Source organism: Syngnathus leptorhynchus, chromosome 7 (genome assembly GCF_054491065.1).
Source record: "Syngnathus leptorhynchus isolate UIUO chromosome 7, UIUO_Slep, whole genome shotgun sequence".
NCBI classification, from domain to species: Eukaryota; Metazoa; Chordata; class Actinopteri; order Syngnathiformes; family Syngnathidae; genus Syngnathus; species Syngnathus leptorhynchus.
In genome coordinates, this window is record NC_141201.1 from 4,250,435 (window position 1) to 4,274,308 (window position 23,874).

Here is a 23,874-nt window from a genome sequence, read left to right on the forward strand (position 1 = left end):
GTGTACACTATCATTAAAGTTAATACAGGTATAATTCTGACGGAAGCAATTTTGCAGCTTTTGCATGTATCTGCTGTGGTTTGAAAATTGTGTTTTCTGTACCTGAGACAGATGTACGAGACACTACCTGACCTTTCTTCCTCACCTGTAACATGACCGGTCTTCAGTTGTGTTGATTCTTTCAAGTGGTTATTGAAAATATGATAATGTAAGACACGTGCAGTTACATGAGGGCAGCAACAACTTTGTGGTTGGAACATCAGACGATGATGGGTCTAATCATATGCTAGCGCAAGAAGAATCTCGTAAAATGTTCTTGCTGTGAAAATGCTGTTTTACTTCTTGCAATGGACGGAAAATCTATATATGTAAAATGTTGTTGTGCAGACAACATTTGAAGTATCATTTTAAGTGCATCAACTGCCTTTGTAGTTTTCCCAAATAATTTTGCCCAAACTCCCAAATTTTGTCAAGTTCAGGAGTTCCACAGTTGTTATTCAAATGAAAACTACAACTTGTTTTAGGAGGTGACCCAGTTCTCGCAGTTATTCCGTGGATGGTAACAGGACCCAAAGAGGCTAAATACGATTCATTTATAATTAATCCCTAAATGTCAGTTACACCTGAGCTTTTGCTCCGACATGCCCAAATCTCCTCATTTGAAAAAAAAGGTTTCTTGAAAGCTTCTTACAATACAATCAAAGTGAGCAGTCATCTATTCTACGAAATATCAAAAGGACATCAGCAACTTGCACTCGTACACAAACAAAGCGTCTTGTCATCAGGAAAATGGAATCCGGGCCACCCACGTTGCACCTGTAAACGTGACGTGAATCACTCAACATGTATGGTTGGCTGGAGGTGACTCATCGGCTTTTGACTTTGTTCTGCTCTTTACATAAGCAGTCCTGTCATTCCCATTCTGTGAGTGAGCAATCTCTCCATTGGGATGCCTTGTGAGATTTTTCAAGACACGACAGACAGCACGTTGGCACGAGGGGCCACGTTAAATGCATCGACTTTTTGGCAGACCTCCCGGTGTTGCTTCAAAACTGTTTTTGTCCTTAGTTAAATGAAGGCGAATGGATGGGTGACTTAGGTTATTATGGTGAATTAGGCCACACACGTCAAACGCACACTAATTAGCATCCATCACAATTATTACCGAATTTTCCGCACACACAGTGAGGAAGACACCTTAGGCCTCCGATGCCATCTGGACCGTGTCATTGCAAACTGACAGCTGCATCGACGTGGGAGCGGTTGGTTGTGTGTGTGAGACCACTACTGTAGATATAATTAACTCGAAGACATTTTTGGAACAGTGGATTTACCAATTTATTAGATGCAAGCTAAAGCTGACACCATCTTGTTCTTTTGGCACAAAATAGTTCAACCACTCCCATAAACATAAATCAATAGTGTGCCTCGATGACCAATAAAATTTTACTCAGTACAGTAAAATTACCTTGTAACGTTTTTGGGGGGGTCCAAGAGTTTAAAGGGTTAAATTTGTTCTGGAATATTAATTAAGCAGTAAAATCTACCTGGTTTTATCCATCTTCTCAAGTGATGGGCGCAAGCTTAGCTGTGATTGGTTGTTGCCTGACTGTGGTGTCATTTCCAGCCAATAGCAAGTGGCAAAATGGACGCCGCCTAGGGGGGCAGAAACTGGTGCATTTGGCTGCAAATTCATAGTCTATAAACGCAATACTAATAACTACATAGGACATTATTAAGATTTTTTTCATGTTCCCTTTAAGTGCGCTAATTGATGACATGCTACATTAGCTAAACACCTGTCATTTACATTCATATCCTTTCGAGAGATTTATAAAGACCTCGATTTGATTAGCAACCAATCAGAGCCAATCAGCTGTTCTTACATGCATAACGAGGCCCTACGTTGATTTAAAATGTAAGCTGTGAAATATGCTGCAGCGCCATCACTCTAACGTGAACAGGTTATGCCATTAGACCCGAGCGCGCTTTGTACGGTTGAAGGTGAAATAGCTTTGGGCCATTATCAGTATTGCTGCAGCCTGTCATCACTCCCTCTGATGTATTTGTCCCCGGTGAGGGGTCCCGTCCATAAGTCCGCGTGTCAACAGCCACGTGATTTACACAAAGTGACGTCTGTCCGCAGCTAAAAAGCATCGGCCAAGCGGACGATTCATCAATCGAGCTCTTTCAGATGGCAACGGATTGAAAATGCCCTCAAGGTGCCATTTGCTAATCTGTGTGGAGGAGGACTGAGAATATCACGCAATGACCTCAACGATCCCTTTTTCGACATTAGCGATAATGGAAAGTGCGGATGTGAAAGTGAAATGCCTCTACCAGACGTTGCAAAAAATCCCAGACTGCATCCTCCTTTCCTTTTCGACTCCCCCGTGCCGGTCGTGTTCGACTGGGGTAAATATAGCCTGTTGCTTCTCGCCGGAGGATAAACACAGATGTCGAGGCGGCGTTTCTTGCCACAGGTCGGCCCCCGCGTCCTCCCACTGGTCAGCTCCGGCCGCAGAAGTAAAGCCGTCCATCCGTATGTCCGCAAAGACACTTCAAACGGGACCAGTGACTGAAATATGGGCCCGAGGGAACGCGTAAGCCAACGGACAAAAAGCTCATTTATTTACACAGGGCTCCCGTTTTTACAATATTACGACAAGATGGTGCCGAAGGAATATTTCCACCGGCGGCATAATTGTAACGATTGCCAATTCCTTAACGCTTCATATCGCTATGGATTTATAAACACTTGCCTCTGTCATGTGGGCAATAGTGACGTCAAAGGCTCCAGAGATCTTAGATGATAAAAGCCACAATTGTTCATTCATTCGACGAGGACGATGCCTTGTTCTGGTAGCTTCCAAAGCATTGATATGAATTGTCACTATTTACTGGAGAAGGGCACGTGTTTCTTTGCTGTATGATGTCTTTATATTTATTTCGGAGCTGACCCGAGGCTTGACCAAAATGGCCGACGGCTAACAGGTGGTTTATGTATGCGTGCGAGAGAGTGCCTTGTCATGTCGCAGACTCGACACGATGCCTAAATAGTCCTAGAAGGAGGAAATCCTGGATGGATGATATCTTATTTGGCCGACATTTGTTTTAATGGAGAGAACAGGAGTGAATTTAGCCAGACACAGACCACTAGCAATGTATTTTAATTTCAGTATCATTACACGGTAATAAACTAGCGGTAACATTAATATCATAACAGCTGGGTCTAAAAATGTTAAGCCTTAGGTAATAACCAAAAACAATTTGTTTTTGTGGTTGACTTGTTTGGACAAAACTAAGGCTGCATTTGTTCTCCAAATTACTGAAATAATTCGATTTCCCCTCAAAGATTTGTACCGATGTCTGCCTCAAAGCTTCGCAGGGTTTTTTTTCCACAATGATGCTCCAAAATATCTCAACCTCAAATGTGTGATATTTTTTATTGATGCAAGGTTATTTTTTGTTTGGATACTCAAATAAATTTTTGAGGGCTCAATTAATGATAAAAAAAAAATCTATATATAATTTGTTAATTATGCTGGCCAGTTCCCAGTATAAATTTTCTCCCCCCCGTCTTGAGCACATTTTTGTTTCCCACTGCGAAGCAATAATGACCCCTTACTTTATAGTCCCCTCGTGTGAAATAGCATCAGCGTTGTATTTCTCTTCAACTGGAGGTCAGGCTGCTGTTGGTTGGACAGGAAGTGTGTGTGTGCGTGCGTGCGATGTGAATCACAGGCATCAAGGAGAACAGAGCTGCATCCTTCAGATTGAAGGAGATTACTCACAGCCAGGATGTGAGTAAAACACAAAACAATCTCTTTTGGTCTCCAGTGTGATAATGCTCTCAAATTCCTTCCCAAAATCTTGGCTGTGGCATCATTCTGCCAGTCCCACTTCACTTTTTTTTTGTCAGCCTCTCTGTAAAACATTTTATGATGCAACATGAAAAGTAGTTTTCCCTTTTATTAGCTCCGGCTCTTTTGCCACTCACATCACGAGTCACTATTTCCGGCTGATGAGCCCCCATTGTCTTGTCTCGCTAATTTAATACAGCATGCGGTCATTCCACAAATGCCTCGTGTTGAACTTTTTTTTTTATTTTTTATTTTTTTAAGTTACTGGATAAGAAAGTGAATTCTCTCCGCCCTTCGTTTTCAAAATCAGATTTGTCACTGTCATGCAGCCGATCCACACAAGCGCCATTGATGCGCTAAAAGAGTGAATTATGTTCATGTGAAGGCACGTTACGATGGATATCTTCATTTCAGATCCACAAAATTCCAAAAGCAAGACCACACGGAGATAACAGAGACGTCCAAACAATTTGACAATTGGCAATGTTGTCGCCACAATTGACCTCCACGTAATCGTACGCTGCCGATGAGCCGTTTCGTAACTTCTTTTTGCTGCGCCCACCAGACTCAAATGTGAGTAAGATGACTTACTTTCCAGCAAAGGGGGAAGAAGAAGGAAGTGACACAATTTTGGGTGTATCTCCACGCAACATTAGGCCTCGCTATCATCGTGGGAGAAAAGCAGACAGACAAGCTAACAATTTAAAGACAAGAAAGTGGACCCAGACTCAAAAGCACAAATTCAAGCCAAGTCATGTGATACCTTCTCCCCACCCCCCCCTTTTGTGTTTGCTCGCCCGTGAACTCGGTAACCGTTGTGATTAGATAACAGTCTGTTTGTGTGTGTTTGGTAAAGCGCCACACGAGAAACGGCAAGAACGAGGCAAAAGAAGCGGCATACAAAAAGCAGATGAAGCGGCGCCATAGAAAAACGCTCCGTTAATGTGATTCAATCCTCAGCTAGCGCGAGGTGAGATCCTCAGCGGGGGTATCGAGTGTGTGAGCAGTGTGTGAGAACCCACAGGTTGGAATACACTCGCTATTGTGCGCTTATGTCTCTGGAGATGTTTTTGTATCGCCGAGTGGATTTCCTTTTTTGCAACCATTCGTGAAAAGGCAAAAGAGGGCAAAACTCTTTTGTCCGCGCATGCTAGCAGGTGACTAGCGTGTTTGCGCTATTAGCTCAGCACCACAACCTTGTCACAAACTTTTCCCGTCTAATTCCGACAGCTGGAAACCAGCAGTCTGTATTTTTCTTTTGGTACGGTTCTGCTTGGCTCATTCCGTCTTGTTTCCACGATTGGTACCCCCCCCCCCCTTTTTTTTTTTTTTTTAAAGACTATCGCAGGTCATCAAACGTTTCCCGTCTACGCCTGGAGAACAAGTAGGCCAGTGTCTGCCTTTTAGAGCGAGTGTGGGCGTACGTAGATGCATGGCTGCGGAACCACACCCTGGACACGCTCTTAAGCAAACAGCAAAAGAATGAGAACGGACCTCTGGCTTGTCGTGACAGCGCCGTGCGACCGGCCGGGCCTGCGAGAGAGAGTTGAGTGAACATGACGGAGCTCCGGCAGCTCCAGCTGCTCCGAGTGGGGAGCCTTTTTTTTTTTTTTTTACTCGACTGTTATTACTGGCCAAATTCTTCTTTGGAGATGCCTTTCCAAATGCCTGAGATAGTTTTAAAGGGCTGAGATCTTTCTCAGGGTGTACAACTCCCTCTCACCTCCTCTGTGATTGATTTGCCGACTTTGCAACCAACGAGCAGACATAAATTACATCAAGCTGCATTAGAACCATATGTTGGGCCAAAGTTGACCTTTACATTTTGATGCCTATATATATATATATTCCCAAAAAAAAAAAAAACATGATTTCCATTTGTCTCTCCTGCCTGCTTTGTTTCTCGTTTTCTCCCAGTGTCAGTTTGTACAGTGCCGTCTGCATCTCCGTTTCAGCTCCGTCTCAATGGGCCTACTGTACCGTGTTTGCTCTTACAAAGTCTCGCTGGCAAACAGCTCCCTCTTTTCTCAGGGGCCCGGGCCGGCACCGCGCTGGATCAGAGCCCTGAATTCAGGACTACAGTTTCAGATGTGTGTGTCGACGGTGCGTCCGTGTTGACTCCACACACATGTAAAGCTCACATGCCATTACAAATAGTGACAGTGATCTCGCTGTGTGCCTCTTGTTGTTGGTAAGGTTCCTCCACAGGCTCTTTAAAGTCATCAAACTGCTGATCTGGCATACTGTACCTAATTTTTTTTTTTTTAATTGTCTATCAGAGTAAAGAACAGACTTTAATCAGTGTCACGCCACCTCCCGTTCCTTTAATTCAGATCTGCTGAGTCATGACCTGGAAAAATGAATGCCACGTTGTCTAGTTGGTATCTTTCTTATGCCGACATGTGGAATTATATCCGCTTAAAAGCCTCCGCTAGCTGGAATACATCCCACTGGGTTGATGCAGAGCTTTCTGTAGACTAGAGGGAAGATTTGTTTTGGAGGCGTTAGCATACCTAGCTAGCTAACCGCATGAGGCAGTTGTGCCAGATAGCTGCTGATGCGAACGAATGCACTCAATTTCTTATAGCGGGGCAGGAGGCGATTCACGCTGGCCTCCAAAGTGAATCACGCGGTGCGGTTTTAGCCCCGGCCCTCAGAAACTAAGCGTTAAATAGTTCTGTCTTTAGCTTAGTTTTAAACATATATAAGTGGTTCAGAAAATAGAAGGACGGATGGATAAAAGTTGGAAAAACTTGAAAAGGTGTAAACAGCAACAGAGGAGGTGTGCAAGAAAAGACAGCAGAGCCTTATATAAAAAAAAAAAAAGACAACCTGAGGGCAAAGAACACTCGGCCATGATTCACCGTGCGCTAAATGTCCTTCCAAATTAAGTTACACATCTTTTTTATTCAATATAATCGTCCGAGCTGTCCAAGTTTTCCGCGGGACACGTAAATGTTCCTCTCGGCTGGTGTCGGCAGACCGAGGTAGGGCGTGAGGAAGGCGATTATTAGTCTTTGGGTGTGCTTTAACCCACTTAGCACACCATCTCAAGGACTCCTGCCAAAACGGTGAGATTAGTGCCTTTAATCCTCCTCTCCGAGAGAGCTGATAGGTCGCGTCTCGCAGCTGCTCCGCCCGTCTTAGCATCCGGAAACGCTCAAGTGTCACACGGTGTAAAATAACTTCAGAGTGACGTTTTTTATGCAAGTGTGAATATGCGCATTTTTCAGTGAGTCGAGAGATGCGCATCAACTCAAGGCAATTTCCTGCTCATAAATTCATCACAGAAGTCCCGCTGCTGTTTGAAGTGAGTGTGCCGGCACCACTGTTTACTCGCCCCCCCCCCTCTCTCTCTTTTAAAATTCTGCTCTGCTGGGCTTTTGACCCCAGGGTTCTAACTGCAGTCTACTCAAAACTCAGGCGAGTTCATCCTCTGCCAGAGTCACACGCCTTTGTTCCCTAAATTATTCCGAGCCCCCCCCCTCCCCTCCCCTTCCCTTAATAAAACTGGCTCACGCAGCCACGTTCTTTGCATTCTTGATGTGGTCCCCACATGGCTTTTAAAAAATGTCGACCGCACCATCTTTCCAACAGGCCTTCAAGTGGAAGTGAAAAGGTGGAAGTTGTTAAGGGTAATGCGGGTGTCAACTGCAATGCACCCAGGCGGGATTTAGAGCCCCAACACATGGTGTTTTTTTTTTTTTAAAAAGAGGAAATCTGCAAGTAAAACAAGTGATTATCTGCCTAAATTAAAGGACTCCACATTAAGCTTTGGTCTGCCTAAGAGATAGCAGGCCGTACTAAGGCTTGAAAAACTAACTTTTTTTCCTAGTGTATGTTGTGGTGAAAGTCGAGTTGGAGTCAATCAATCAATGATGTCATTATTTTTTAGGGCGGATAATTAATGTGTCAGTTTGGCTGTGACAACCGTGTTTAGGAGATTGTAACTTGTAATTTGAAAGCATCCCTAAAAAGTGCAACATTTTTAAAACAAACACTGCCTAAAATGGCTGTTTGAAAAAAACAAAAACAAAAAACTGTCAAATAAGATTTTGTGCATGTGCAGCAAAGAGTTTCTGTCGTGATATTTTTATGTGAAGAAAAAAAAATCCCTCATCAAAAAATGCCCTCGAAACTTCTAACGCCCGAACAAGTGCACCTGCTTCTTTGTTGAAACAATCCCAAGTTGCACTTTGTCGATTCTCTAAGTGATAACAGAGTTGCACCTAATTATTGCTCCAGGGTTATCATCATCATTTTGAACCACACGCTAGCAGTTAGCCTCGTATATGTAAATTCGCTCTCGTATTCCTAACGGGTTAGCTCCATGTCGTTTGAAGCCACTTCCATTTCCTGCTAATCAGTTTCCTTCTCAAGAACATGTAAGCGAGAGGGCGTGATAAAGACCCCTGGCTTCACTTGTCTCTCAGCGGGTGCAACTGTCGGGATTTGCACCTATTGTGCCTCCCTGTGTCAAGCTTCGATTCACCCGTGTGTGTCGGGGCGGGGGTTGCTTGAGCAGCAGCCCTGTCATTGTCGGTTTATGTCTGCCCCCCCCCCCATGACAAAGCATACTCATGGCAGAAATGGGGTCAGCCACTCTTGTCTCCATTGCTGTCTCGTCCTTCTCTCAGATATCTCCCCACGTTTTTCTGGTATAAATTATTCACACGCGTTTGTCTCTTCAGTATTATCTGAAATATTTGGAATATATTCAACGTGTTGACTTTTTTGCAACGATGCCATATAATAGTGTTTGTTTATACATACCACGTGCCAAGTTTCCTTGTTTACACAAGGAAAGCCGTTGGAAAGGGGGGGGAATACAAATCCGTCCCGTTCTAACTGTTGTCAGAAACGGGACGATTGTTAGACAGGAAGGTCTGGTCATAAATACGCCGTGTATTGCCGACAACAAAACAGACGGAAACTCCACACGCATTAATGATTTAAAATAGAATCTTTGAACTTCTTCACCAAATTGCCCTGGAATTCATAATTGTTTGACTCCCTTTCATTTCATTCGACGTCTCTGAAAAGTTGAAATTGGCCCTCCCAACTTGTGATTTATGTTCCCGCCATCTTCAGTCTGTTGCTTGTCCTGGAGTAAAATCCCCTTTCTTATCTTTTGACTTCAATGAACTCGCACCTGCTCCTTGTGTTAGCACCTGACCCACCCAGCTAGCACGCCCTCCTATTAAAAACACAACAAAAAGTAGCTCCGGCTCGTTTGCACTAGTTCAGCCGTGTCAGCTGCAGAACAAACTGAAAAGGAACAACAACAACAACAACATACTGTGCAGTTTATAGAAATGTGTGTTTGGACACACCTCAATGTACATCGTTGCTTGTTGTAACACAGGCCCAGCAAACAGCTTGCAACACACAGGGAGATCTGGAATTCCCTGTGTGTGTGTTTATTTGGACTTCCTGTCTGTCTGTCTGTCTTGGAACGATGTCTCTCTGCTCCCATTGTGCGTGTTTACGTTGACCAACACGCTCAGTCGAACCATCTGAAATCGAGTCTCGTCCTTTTGTGACGTCTGTAGTGACTCACAACACAGTGGAACTAGCTCGCCTGGTTTGCTCGCCCGTCGCCCTTCCTGCGACGCGGCATGTCGCTGCTGCAGCCAAGCAGTATTTCCCGTTTTGCTAGGAGCCCGCTAACAACACAATGTCTCGATACAGTAAGGGCCAAACTGGTTGGTACCATCGGGTGCAAGGCTTTTATCGAATTGTACCGTTAGTCAGTCCACGCATTCATGCACACGCTCCAAGCGAACCCCACCAGGCGCTCAGTATGTATAATTGTTGACGCATCAGTCCGAGTAGGTGGATAAAACGAGGACAACGCTGTCACTTGTCATTAATCAACTGAGTTAAACACAACTAATGGCGACTAGCGGTGGAGCCCACGGCACAACTCTGCTCTAGTCTTAATTTTTTTTTCTTCTAATCTCTCACTCATGACAGCATCATAATGATGTCAGTGAAAAGCACAAGTTGATTAGTCAGCTGCATTTATTGTTATTAAGCCAAATTCATTTGTTTGTAAAAATGATGATTTTTCTGCTTTTGTCAAGATTTCATCGAATGAAAATTATTGTCAAGCAAAAATAAATCCAGTGTCGGGATTATTTTATTTCCCACGGCAGGAATGAGGCAATCTATTTTGCTGCATGTCGCAATTGCAAAGAATTGCTGACACAGACAAAATTGTATAGTTGGGAAGTGGGCGATGCTTTAAAATCAAGAAAACTGAAATAATGACAAGAACATTTATCAATTTCATGCTCACTAGCTAGACTTTGAAAAAAACAATAGTTTAATAGTTCGGAGTGTCATGGATATTACTTGAGCAGATTCTTAGCCTTAAATTCCCATTTTTGACTCCTCTCGTTGCCTTGCGTTGATTAAATAATCTGATCCAGAATGAAGGATTGTCCTTTAGGAATTTTTGATTAAGGCTTGGCCCTAGCTCGACCTCATCCTGATCCCGTCCCTAGAAGTACTGAGATGCTAGTCCAAAGCTCGGACACGAGTCTCGGGGAGGGGGTGGCTGCTCAAGTGAGAGTTTACATCTGCTAAATCCATTGGATTCTACTCTCTATCCAATTTGTTCGGATTGCCCCGGATCAAAATAATACAGTGTGATTAATTTTCTTTATTGGTCATTTTTTTTTCTCTCCAAGGCTGTAATTTGTGGGCGCACTTGAACCGCACAGGCGTATGCTGAAGAGTTCTATTTATCACTTAGGGTCAACAAACAATTGGGAACATCTGTCACGGGAACCCCCGTAAAGCGCCACAAATTATAACCTCCGAGCAGACCGTAAAAATAAAGGATGGCCTCAGTCAAGATGATTTAATCTTTCTGGTTTATTATGTATTTCGAGTTACTTGTTAACTTGGTATCCGAACATCACATGAGAATCACGACTTGACCCCCAAGGTGCTTTTCGAGTGTGCAAAAATAAAGAGCGGCTTTTAGTAGATTTGGTCGTTAGCATCTCGAGAGAGAAGGACGTCTTCCTCAGCCTCCCCCCGTTTAACGTCTTCACCCCCCCCCCCCCCTCCTCCCCCGTGGCCTCCGCTTCCTGGGGCCTCGTCATCGGTTAGCCTCATTAGTCTGTCACTGCTCTTATTCGGTTACAGGAAGAACCTTGAAACAACTCGCAGCACCTCACACACGGACATTTCCGCTGTAAAAATCGGAAGAAGAAAAAAAATTGGACCGCCTTAGGTCGAGCGCAATTTGTTCTGGGATTTTGTTTTGTAATGATAAGAATGAATTTTGAAAACTTTCTTTCTTCTCCAGCGTCGACATTTTTTGTTTACCTGTGAAATCAACACTGCTGCTCTAATTCCTGTCAATGTGTCGGCTTGTGGAATTATGCTTATCCTGCAAAGATTGCACTCTGATTACACAAATATAACAGATTACAGCTCGCGGCTTTTTTTTTTTTTTTTTTTTTTTAAACGGTGAAGGCGCTTTATCTCGGAACATTGACGTTTGCTGTCAGGCGTTAATACTCTTTGATGGCTCTGGAAAAAATAAAGCACAAACCAGTTTCTCCAACTTCTGCTGATGATTCCGTACTTGTTGATCCTCCAAACCTGACGGACTGAAAATGACAGATGCGTTTCAAGTCGTGGCAACGCTGTCACGAACTTCTCTGGGAATGCTCGTCATTTTGACTGGTGAGCAAAATTAACATTACGCCCAATTATGAATGCACAAGTCAATGTCAAGGGAGCAGGAAGGTTTTTCCTCAATGGCTCGAGTACAACCCCCCCCCCCCCCCCCCCCCTTCACCCTCCCCCCCGGTACGCAATAGCTAACTAGCTAGCTTCCCCTGAGACGTCTGCCATGAGAGCTACAACAGCTGTGATGGTGTATGTGGAAACATATCTAGTCCCAACCCACACCCACAAACTGGGGGGGGGGGGGGTCGCAACACGGCCTCTTTATTGTCTGCCCTCCTGCATGAGTTTGCATTGTCAGCAGTCAGGTGTTTATCTTTCTTCTCACGATTAGTCTTTTGTTTTGTTCACGCCATTTTAGCTAAGCCGTCGACTAAGCTCCTTTTCCAGTGATGCGTCGGGCTTTGTCTTGCGGCATATCGATAAACTTGAGATAATAAGATGTTTAATTGGTGGGAGCAGTCTTGCTTCATGATTAAATCAATTTTATTAATGCTCTCGGGCAAGAAAGTTTGTGGAAAAGGGAAAAAAAAGAAGGTTTTTTCAACAAAAGCAACAATTGAACAGAAAGAGGAAGCTGATTGTTTGTCAGCGCTTAGGAATGCGGCTGACATTTTGTTGTCAGTCTTTCAAGACAGGATGCGGTTCTGACTTCCAGAAACCCGGCGACAGGCATGCAACTCTCTGACAAATTCGAGATGGTAATCACGCTCTGTTCCGACAGACACCTGACGCCAAGAGACTCGCTTTGAATGCCCGAGAGAGAGACAGGCGTGTGTCTGTGATATTTAGAAAACAGCAGTGTTTGAATAGAACTACACGTATGGTGTAAAGTACTTACGAGAAGCTCCGATGTCACAATTTTTAGCCTTTAAACAAATATAATGCACTTTAGGAAAGGTTTGAGCTACTCTGATAATAGTCATTTTTTGCCCAGGATAAAATATAAATGCCTGTGAGTATTGTTAATTTGTCTGTCTACATGTGTTGCTGCACCATATTTGTTCACACAGTGAATACATGAATAAAGTACTTTGCCGCTTTAAAATGCTCCAAAGATTCACAAAGCCTGCGGGGCGGATAGACAGCCTGCTTCGACACTGATTGGATAATTATTAGGGAGGGGCAAAGGGTGACCTCCAGACATGGCCAGGTCCCTCCATGCTAATCCTCCCGTACTTACTCTGTCAACAGGTCCACGTTGTGCAGATGTAAATCTCAAAGCCGTCTGCCGAGCGTGGCATATGGCTGCCTAATTCACTGTAACATGTGAGACAAGCATCTATAGAAATGCCAGGAATTTGCCCAAATTGGATTGTGTTATTGGAGCCCAAAAAAAAAACCCAAGTAGCAGATGCTTGCTTGATGATCTTTTCCACTTCTTTTAGCTCATTTCGACACGCCTCGGCGGTTCTGTGGCCGCGAGGAGCGCCGACTGACCGGCGTGATTACGACCCAAAGTGCATTTTGCCGCGTGCGGGAGCTTTGCCGCAGTCTGCTGCATTGCGAGACGGCCACCTTAATGTGCATCACAGTAGTGCGTCTTATTATTTATCACGCTCAGGTTGTGTGCCCCTGTTGCCTGCCGCCCGCCCACACCGCACGGCCCCTCCGCACCTACCCGTTTCTATGGCGACCGCTAACGGCATAATGGTCATACAGCGACAAGCAGCCCTCTCCGAGTGGTTTTGGTGAAAGGAGCAGTGTGGATTGTGGATGATTTCATCAATGCATTATCCTCTCATCATCCCCCATGGCGCACCCACAAACACAGTAGCTTTTATTTCAGACATTTGGGGCTAGTAGAAATTATTTTGTGACCTCCATTTAGTTTGGCAGACATGCTGTTTGTTGACCAGACCAAAACGACATTTTTAACAATTCACTTCACATTTTAGGTAGGCCAGGGCTGCAGCGATTGAATATTTTTAGAATCCATTATTCTGCCGATTACCTGCAGCAGTTTGTTCAATCGCGATGAGTCATTGAATCGATATTTTTACCCAACCATTGTCCGGTAACGCAAGAAATCACACTAAGTCATGGCCATATTTAGATTCCCATTTGTCTGGTTTTTATTTATAACGCGCCAAATCAGAAAGGTTTTCTCAAGGCAGGTTTGGTGGGAGAACAATGAGCACAATAACAGCACCATCACCAACAATGACAGTTCCATGATGACTGCAACAACAACGACACCGTAATTATGACTATGTTAATGATGACACATTAATAATGACACATTCCGAACCCCCTCCTCCCCCCCTGTATTGTTTAACTTGGAATGAGCCAGTCAGACCAGTTCCATTTCCTCCCGCACAGTTAACTTTACACCTTTGGACTGACTTTTTACTTTGAATGTTCCGCCATAATAAAAAAAAAAGCTGGGATTTTCTCCACTTCTCCCATTTTTAGAAGCATGACGTCAGTTGCAAACTGGCTTTTCCCCTCAAATGACACCCGCCTCTCTTTTTCATCCTAATTTCATTTTAATGAAGCTCGTCCCCGCGGGGAGCCGAGCCTTGTGCGAGCCTTCGTCATCAGCCTCATTTTCCATTTAAAGAGCAGGCTGCGATGACAATGGCGGCGGTGGAGAGAGCAGGAAAAAAGCATCTCGAAAGCCATGAAAGTGTCGGGATTGTGAATGGCGCTGCCCCCTCCCCTTCTCCATTGGGGGTTCCACCCCCCCTTTACACGTGCTACTACAGCATAACAAGCAAACGCCATGGCTTTATATCGAACCATCATGAGGTGTTTTTTTTCCCCCCAAGGCCGTAAAATCAATATGCTTTTATCTTCACACACACACAAAGAACACACTTAAGTGTTGTTAGCCTAATCTTAGCGAATTCATAACCAGGCGCCCCTCTCCCTCGCTCTCTCTATCCAATTAATCCTCTGAAATGTTTATGCAGTAGAGATTACTTGGCTCTGGGAGTTTATTTAAATCTTTTTATACAAATGTTTTTTTTTTTTACATATAGTGTAAAAAAAAAAAAAAGTGCTGAAGGTTTTATTTAGATAACCACAGCAGTAGCAGCATACCAATGAACGCTTCCACAACGCGATGATTCATGATTAGGTCATCCATCGTTTCATTGGTATGCTCTAAAGCTTCACCAAGTGTGTCCTTGGTGAAGGGATTGCACGCACTTGGAATATAATTATGGCTGTTTAGGCCTCCATTTTTTTTTTTTTTTATGCAAAAGCTGAGCTAAAAATGCCTTTTTTGTGTGTGTGTGTGTGTGTGTGTGTGTGTGTGTGTGTGTGTGTGTGTGTGTGTGTGTGTGTGTGTGTGTGTGTGGCTCAGCTGTTTTTTGACATCTACGCTCACACAATCACTGACCCTCTCCCATCAGCTAAAGATACTGCCGTTAAGCATGCTGCGCTAGGTTAAGTGAGCCCCAATTGATCCGTATTGATTGGAAGTGTATTTGTCAGACACTGATGGGTCTCCCCCTCGGGATATTATGTCTGGTGATGCCCACTACCCCCGTCTCTCTATTGTGTGTCCTACTTGTATTGCTGATGTCCTCCCCCTTCAGTTTTTTTTTTTTTTTTACCCCACCTCACATGCCGCACAATGCCTTTTCAATACTGTAGAATGAAAAAAAAAATTTGAATTTGTATTCAAAGTCCATTGCATGACGTTTTGTACACAAGGTAGTTTGTGTGTCTTGTGTGTGTGAGATTTGCACTGTCTACACAATTGAGACGCTTCAACTTTCCACAGCTCGTCAGTACAGCACTAATATTGTTCATTCTATTCACTATAAACAATAGCGTTTGCTTCAAGCCATGTTGTCATTCTAAATAGAGAAAGTGTGATGCTTACTTTTGTTTGCTTTGACATTAAACTTCCAGCCTGCTCTACCAGAAGCTAAATTGGCATCAATGTTTGATGCACGGACGCCGGGCTGCCTGCCAATGCCGTATTGTCATTTGTCATATAATCTCCTCCTGTCAAATCACCTGTGCCGCCATCTGTTTTTCAAACCAGTTGCTGGATCTTGCCATTGTCATTTAATCTGCTACATGTTTTATTTTTTCCATCATTATTATTATTTATTATTATTATTATTATCATTATTATTATTATTTAAGTAATTCAGCACTGAAATATACAGTATATCAATTTTCAACCTCACCTACTGTGACTAAATTATTGATTATTTTATGGACGAGATCACACTGACGTCATATAACAGTGGCGACCTTGTACAAAGGCACAATAAGGCTTCAGACGTAAGCATTTGTGTCTCGTCTATTAAAATAAGCAATTAGCCTCCCAAAAATGATCTTTAATCTTGACAGCCACTCTGAGATGATTGTGTACAATTGAATTGAACTGAGCATGTGACAGTGACTGACAGTCAGGTGCACTTCTCTCCCATGAGCTGTCTGCTTCATCCATCCCGTGACAGAGGTCATTGGTAAAGATCAGACCACGCTGGCCCCCGTCGCCCCTCCATCTCTCTCTCTCGCTCTCTCCGAGGCACATAATGAAGCCATTCTGAGGCGCCTGCAGCTGCGTCAGGATAATCTGGGATTGAGCCTGATACTGGATCACAAGACTGCTCTCTGGATGAGCATGAAAGCGTGATCAGAGTGAGCGGGAGCCTCTCGCCTATTTAGTTTTTTTTTTTTTTTTTGCTTTACCATAGGCAAAATTTGTCAGAACTTGTATTCACAGTGCACGTGTGTTCATATGAGGAAAGCAATCATGGGACCAAAAGCGACTTTACTGTCGACTCATAAAGTGCATTGTTTATCAAAGAGTGCATCAAAGCTGGTAAAACACAAAGCTCACTCACTAGTCAAACTTCAAATGGAGGTCGAGGAAGCATACGACAATCACGCCAGTGGATTTGCTGGACTTTGCTGTTAAATAACCAAAACAAAACAGTTAAGTAGACCTTTTGTTGATTTGATTTGATTCATTTTTTTCTCCCAGTTGTAATTGTAGCAACGGCTACGTCGAAATGTGAACTCTGCTCTAAGGACACACGAGTCTGGAAGTAGCTAAACCAATAAACGAGAGGACACGCACTTCTCTCGCCTCAGTCTTAAAACCTCCAGATTTTCACATACAGATGCTTAGTCACGACTACGTGCCGCGCTACAATTTTGGGATGCTCTCGATTTGTGGATTTGTGCTTCTGATATGAGCCGAGCGGTGCGGCGAAGCTGTGGGAGACCGCCGTGCCCGTAGGGTACAGTGTGTGTATGTTGTGTGTGTGTGTGTGTGTGTGTGCGTGCGTACACTTGAGTGCACAGTGTGAGCGATAATAACATCCCTTGTCAGCTTCCAGGAGCTTAGTCTCAATGGAAGAAATCCTCCGTCATATCGATGCACCTATGCTGTCTGTCTTTCGCTCGCCGTCGCTTAGCTTTCCTGTCATGACTTTTTTTTTTTTAATATATATAGAATTGGTGTTCCACTCGATTGAATTTACGTCCCAAAAGCAATGTTGGTGTTGCACTCAGAGTGAGTTAAACTTGTGAATGCTCATGATTGTTTTTTCTCTTCTCAGATTTGAATTGGACTTCTAAAGGAGGAGGAAGAGGGCTGGTCCATGATGGATCAGTGAAGTGAGTTCCGTAGAAGAACAGGGATGTTTTTGGGCGTGTTGCCCCTTCCTCTCCGTTTCTTGCATCCTTCCTGACATGGGATGCCAGCCCCCTACCTGCCTGTCCTCCATCTTGCCCTGAGCTCCCTTGGGGCACCATGAACAGCTACAGAGACAGGGGGGTGACCTGCACCTCCTCGGACCTTCTGGACGGGGTAGGTGAAGGCGGGGTGCTTCAGCACCCGCCGTATCGCCACACCCCCAATGGCCACCTGGTCCAAACGGACGCGACTATGCAGCCCCGCGTCTCGGTACCCAAAATGGGGGTCCGCGCTCGGATCGCCGAGTGGCCCCCGCGTCGGGCCCAGTCCAGAGAGTCGCTGCTTGAAAACGGCCAAATGAGCAACCACCACAACGGCGACGACTGCTCGTTGTCGTCATCGGCGCTATCTTCCGACGTCGGGTTGGTACGAGGCGGAGTGGCCCGGTTGCCGCGGCGCTGGTCCAAAGATGTTGAGTTTCGAGGCGGAGCGTTTGCGGCGGAGCGAAGTTCACCTTTGAACCTTCGCGTGTTCCCCCCGCTGAGGCAACGCTCCAATAGTGAGGTGACGCTGAGTGAACAGGATGAGAACGAGGTGAGACAGCTTTTTGATTAGATTTTTTTTTCTTTGTCCCCAAAAGAAATGACAGGCACCATACAAAGTTTGATTTTTTTTTTTTAAAGAATTACCTACCTAAGAAAAAAATGGATGGATATCTTAAACTCTTTTCTGTTTCGTTTCAGGTGGAGGTCCGTGGCACGGGAGCGATGGGGACCTTGTTCAGAGAGTACGGCAGCACCTCCTCCATCGACGTCCAAGGTATCCCCGAGCAGAGCTTTTTCGACATGCTCACCCAGTTCCACCAGGAGAGGCCCGACCAGCGCAGCTCGGCGCCCTCGCGCCTCAAAGAACTTCTGCGCACGACGGACTCCCAACCGGTCGGCGCTCCCTCGCCCGCTTCCACGCTCAACGGGGATGAGAGAAGGAAGGACGGAGGTGAGCGGGTGAGGAAGAAAAGCGGCGGCACGGAATCTTCACTGGGGACCTCGTCGCTGTTCAAGAAGCTTCGCAGCGCCAGCAGGGTGGAGCTGGATAGCGGCAAAGGAGAATCGAGCGAAGACGGAGGACGGGGTTCATCTGATGTCCCTTACAAGGCGTGGGTGTGCCCAAAGAGCTTCGTCCATTACGATGCACAGAGTATCCTGTTTGACCTCCACGAGGCGGCAGCTCAACGGGGCTTTGTGGTCCAGCGGAGGAACACGGCGACCGGGGCATCTGCCGCCTCCGTGTCTCTTTCCACGCCCAGGTCCTTGCCTCTGAGCGGTACCGAACACGTTTACGCCAGCATTGAGGACTTAACCGTGGGCCTGGACCCAAGCACAACCACACATTCCACGGTCTCTGACCCCACGGACGTTCCTCCCGGGGCCAACAACTCGAGCTCACTGCTCCTGAGCTGCCCGCACTTCCTTAACGAGATAGGCGGCCACGGGGAACGTAACATAAGCTTCCTCAGCTCATCGGCCGAGCGAGGAGAAGGACGAGGAGATGGAGTGAGGGGTTGGTTGAGGAGGAGCAACGCCAGCATCTCCGTGGTGGAGATGCCCATTGAACTGCAGGTCACGAGGCTGGAGAGGCTTAAAGAGTACAGCATAGAACACGTTGACCTCGGGGCTAGGTACTACAGGGACTATTTCCACGGGAAAGGTAAGAAATGCATTTTGAAGGAGCGCAATGATGAAATATTCATTTTTAGATGTACTTGTGAAATTTGACAGCGTTAGTGCGGTTTTGTTCTGCCAGTGTTTCCCCAACTGACAGCCGCACCAACTCATGGTGTGACAGTTAATATCCAGCTGGGCCTGAGAACTCCAAAGTGAGCCAAGCTGGCAGATCTCCCCGAGTTTTTTTTTTTCATGATTACATGTCAATCCACTACCACCAGATTGTTGGCTAACTAAGCTTTTAACAGCACCATTAAAGTGACAACATTGAAACGCTATTTGTTGAGCAGCGTAAGAATTGTTGGGTCTCCCAAAAAGCAGACATCATTCGAAAGATGAATATTTAACTCCATATATCCTTGAGATATGAGTGACCTGATTTATATATTTTTTTTAGCCAATGTTTGCTTTAAAATGCAAGCCAGCATTGTGTAGTGGCAGTGAATTCAAATCACGTAAGCAGCAGTTGGGTAGATAGTAAACAACTTTTCAGAGACGAGGCTTCAAGCTGTTTAATTCCTCTTCTAGTTTATTGTCAAACTAAACATAAAACAGATTACTCCTTGTATATTTAAAACAGGCTCAAGTCTGTTTAGTCTCATGCTTACAAATAATCCAAACACCATGAATGAGCATCTGTTGTAACAGTTTCAGCCATGAATATGAACACAAAAGGTGTCGCAGCACATGTAGACAAAGGATACGGGCATTTGTAAAAAAAAAAAAAAAAGGCATATTTCTGATAGATAAAAATTGTTTGATTTATTTAGATCAAATTTTGTCATTACTTACGATTACAATTTCATAAAGTGCTATTTTTGCGTCCCCACTGCAGACATCATCTGGCAGCATCCTAATTAGTGGCAGATGCTATTGGGGAGCACATGTGTACGCGTGGTAAGCGAGACATCCCCCCGAGGCCACGCAACCGCATAAAGGTTATCGTTCCCAAAATATGTTCCTCCTCTGACTCAGCTGTCCCGCGCTATGCCTGCGCGCCATCCGTGCGTGCATGTCATGACGACCCATCAAAAAAAAAAATCTGACATCTCACCGCAAGACACGGATGGCACGAAAGCTAAGCAGATACGACTCGTGCGCGATGACTACACCATCCCTCTTGTCTGTTAGTCAGAGTTGTGCGGGAACACTTGTCAAGTATGATTCCGACCCAAGCGTCTGGAGAATTGCTCGTTCGACTCCCACTCCGCCTGTGGTGTCGGCATTAGCGTGGCTTAGCTCGGGAGCTTCGGAGTAGGAGCGTGCAAGATGCCCTGTGAAATGCGTGGATAACTTGGTGGAACACGCCACAGAATGTTAATTGGCGTCCTGTGGCAGCATGTTTATCCTTTTTCTGGCTTTACAAGATGTATTTATTCCCTCATAGTCCGGCTTTTTGTTAATTGCATCAATCTGTCTGAAAATGTTACATTTCTCCTTGTAAATCCTTTTAACACACCCACAAAACCTTTCCGTTCTCCAACAGAACACTCCAACTATTTTGGCACCGATGAAAAGCTGGGCCCGGTGGCCGTGAGCATCCGCAGGGAGAAACTAGACGACACCAAAGACCTGAAAGATCAATATCAGTACCGACTGATCGTGAGAACCAGCGAGGTACGTGCATTCATTCCATCCGGACGATGGCCATAAATCGTAATACTAACTTTCTTTCCAGTACTTAGAAATAAAAACGATTACGCCGCAAATTTGATACGCGGATCACCCCAATTACATATTTAGTAATCCCGGTGCTGTTCCCCCCCCCCAAAAAAAACCACCTGTCGGATTTTGTCACAGTCAATGCACCAAACGGCGCACTGTACGTTGTGTTGTCTTTAGCTGGATTACATGGCTGCCTGGCCTCATCACCTTAGCTGCGCCACAACAATGGAGCCGCTATGCCGTCTAAGTACACAGAGCTGCAGCGGTTGCTAAGCCGGGCTGTTCCCACACACACACACACACACTCACAAAACCAGAGATAGATTGCAGACTTTATTTTTTCTGACTCGAGGCGCAGCTGCTCTGAAACATCCATCCGCTTTTAGTCCCCCCATTAAATTCACGGCGCTGACGCAGCAAGGTGGGCAGACTTCCTCACCCCTTCCTTCCCTCCCTCCCTACCTCCCTCCCACCTTCAAACGTTCATACAGTACGTGCATCCCTCTGAGCGAAGTTCCAGAACGCCACAGGAAGCCAACCCGCAGTCTATTTTTTTTCAAGAACGTGTTTGCTTTTGCACGCGTCGAGGTGCAGCAACTCTGAAATCTATCTCTGTTCTTTTTTTTTTTTCTTCCCATTGGCTTAATGTGTTGAAGCAGGTCAATTTTGCCCGTGGGGGAGCAATCCGCCACTGAGTGGAATAGTAATTCACAATACAAATGGACATTAAGAAACAGACACACACACACACACACACACACACACACACACACACACACACACACACACACACACACACACACACTCTCGCTCTCTCTCTCTCTCTCTCTCTGGTCACGCTGCAAAATGTGTGTGTGACCGAGAGGAAAAATGTTGCTTCTGGCCCGCCGGGTTATGAGCAGTTGTCAGGCCATCCGTCATCCGATGGGACCCGCTTCGAGCTCACAGGCTACTAATCATCTGTCCTTTTAGCTCCTCGGGCCTTGAGCTGCAGCTGCTCGTAAAAAAAAAAAAATTGCGGAGGATCAATATGGCAATCCCCGTCTCATAACATCTTATTATACTATTGCCTTCGCATGTTCACAATCAAGACAGACGCCACGGTAATCCATCAAAATGAAAGCCAATCGTTGATTGCGCCATTATAGTATGTAAATATAGTGGGAACGACCATAAATAATTGATCAGTAAGAATTATATGTCCATTTTGTGGAGTTAAAAGTCGTATTATGCAGTGATTTTATATCTAAACCTAAAAAAAAAATCTCTAGACCAGAAACCAGAAGAATGCAAAGTTATGTTGTTTCTTTTCCTGCACACAGCTGGTGACACTGCGAGGATCCATCCTGGAGGACGGGGTGCCGTCAACGGGGAGACACGGCACGGTGCGCGGCCTTCCCCTCAAGGAGGTCTTGGAGCAGGTGGTCCCCGAACTCAGCGTCTCCTGTTTGAGACTTGCGGTGGGCACGCCCAAAGTCACGGAGCAGCTCCTTAAACTGGACGAGCAAGGGGTTAGCATTGACAAATATTCTGCATTTGTTTTGCTCGCTTGCTGCGCCCAACACGAACATCACTATCTTGTGTGTCTTCACTAGTTAAGTCAGAAGCACAAGGTGGGTGTTCTGCTGTGCCGTGCGGGCCAGAGCACCGAGGAGGAGATGTACAACAACGAGGAGGCGTCGCCCGCCTTCTCTGCCTTCCTGGAGCTGTTGGGCGAGCAGGTGCTCCTCAAAGGTTTCAGCAAATACGCCGCGCAGCTCGACACAAAGAGTGAGTCGAAATTCCTCGCAATGGCATTTACTCCTCCAATGCCTTCCACTCAATAACAAAAACGTGGCACTGCTTCCTTTTTACTGCAGCTGACTCAACAGGCACCCACTCCCTGTACACCACCTACCAGGGTTACGAAGTCATGTTCCACATATCTACCATGTTGCCGTACATGCCCAACAACCCACAGCAGGTAAGAAGAGGAGTGTGTCAGCATCAAGATAAAATAAACAAGAAGTTGTCTTTGATTACCCTTTCGTTCTTTTAACTTTTCCATCTTGGTCCAATTTTATTACCATCAATTATTTGCGTGTCAGGCTCACTTGTGTTTCAGAATAGACGACAATCGTCTATCTGGGCTGAACAGCTTTATGGAGAAGTGATTTGTTGCCTTAATTCATAGCTACCAAAAGGGATATCATTATAAGCTGTCCTTCGATTACTTCCTCTACTTAAGCATATTTACATATTTGTTTATGACTGACAAGAATTATGAGTTTGAAATATGTGAGCTATTAAAGTTAGTCACGAGATGGTGGTAAAATTTATAAATGGATTTTGCTGTCAACATAGTAAATAATTAACCACAAAGTCACACACAGACATTTATATACAAGTGTCCAAGTTACTGTTTTAGGGCTGCACTTTGATTTATTCATACACTCAAAACAAGTTCCCTTCCTTGAATAAAATGGCCCAATACTGCCATCCAGCGGCTTTCTGTGTGCAATAACATATTCATGTTTTTTTTTTATTCTGACCGCTAGGTGGCGGGATATCACATGTTAAAATGATCAGCAGCGGCAGAAAAGATATTGCAAATTTGAAGCAGTGGGGGGAAAATTAAAAGATAACGATAGATAGACGATCATAGTTTTATATTTTCTGAATATATAAGTTACAAAAAAAAACGGGCAAGTTAGATAATGAAAACCAATCTGATTGAGTGTTATCACTGAAATAAAGATATTCATCCTTCACAATTCTATCAAAATATGTAATAATGGTGACAATGGGGGAAAAAAATATACTGATGCATGTGTATCCGTAGCCAAAACTGTTACATAATTGCTACTTCTACATTTCCATCAACAGATGAGCAGGGGATTGGAAAGCAGACACAGTCTGGACGCCGTGCCGTGTCACATACACACACAAAGCCAGACTCTAATAGTCCACACAGAAAGTGCAAAAACAGATTACATAAAGAGTCTGTTATGACGTTGGGACCGTTGCCTTGTCAGACTTGTTTCCTCCCGCAGAAATTTGTCATGTAAATGAGCCACATTTTTGTGCCATGTTATTTTAATTTTTTTTTTCTTTCCCTCATCCTTAGCTTCTAAGAAAGAGACACATCGGGAACGACATCGTCACCATCATCTTCCAGGAGCCCGGAGCTTTGCCGTTCACCCCTCAGAATATCCGCTCGCACTTCCAGCACGTTTTTGTCATTGTCCGTGTGCACAATCCTTGTTCGGAAAACACCTGCTACAGGTATACAATTGTTTTTTTGGGGGGGATAATGTTTCAGGGT

At 44.9% G+C, this 23,874-nt stretch overlaps 1 protein-coding gene across 5 annotated transcripts in view; it reads left to right on the forward strand.

The window, feature by feature from the left end:
• The window catches only part of sipa1l3 (signal-induced proliferation-associated 1 like 3), a 50,159-nt gene that overhangs the window by 17,486 nt on the left and 8,799 nt on the right, over window positions 1-23,874 (forward strand). For 4 of the 5 annotated variants that reach the window (XM_085916471.1, XM_085916470.1, XM_085916473.1 and 1 more), the window contains 7 exons: window positions 17,105-17,775; window positions 17,925-18,888; window positions 20,392-20,522; window positions 21,893-22,081; window positions 22,166-22,340; window positions 22,430-22,533; window positions 23,677-23,834. In XM_085916471.1, coding sequence (XP_085772597.1) covers window positions 17,299-17,775; window positions 17,925-18,888; window positions 20,392-20,522; window positions 21,893-22,081; window positions 22,166-22,340; window positions 22,430-22,533; window positions 23,677-23,834 — 2,198 coding nt within the window. In that variant the 5' untranslated portion in view covers window positions 17,105-17,298. Of the gene's footprint in view, window positions 1-15,797; window positions 16,476-17,104; window positions 17,776-17,924; window positions 18,889-20,391; window positions 20,523-21,892; window positions 22,082-22,165; window positions 22,341-22,429; window positions 22,534-23,676; window positions 23,835-23,874 lie in introns of those variants that run through there. The other variant, XM_085916472.1, reaches the window with a different exon arrangement.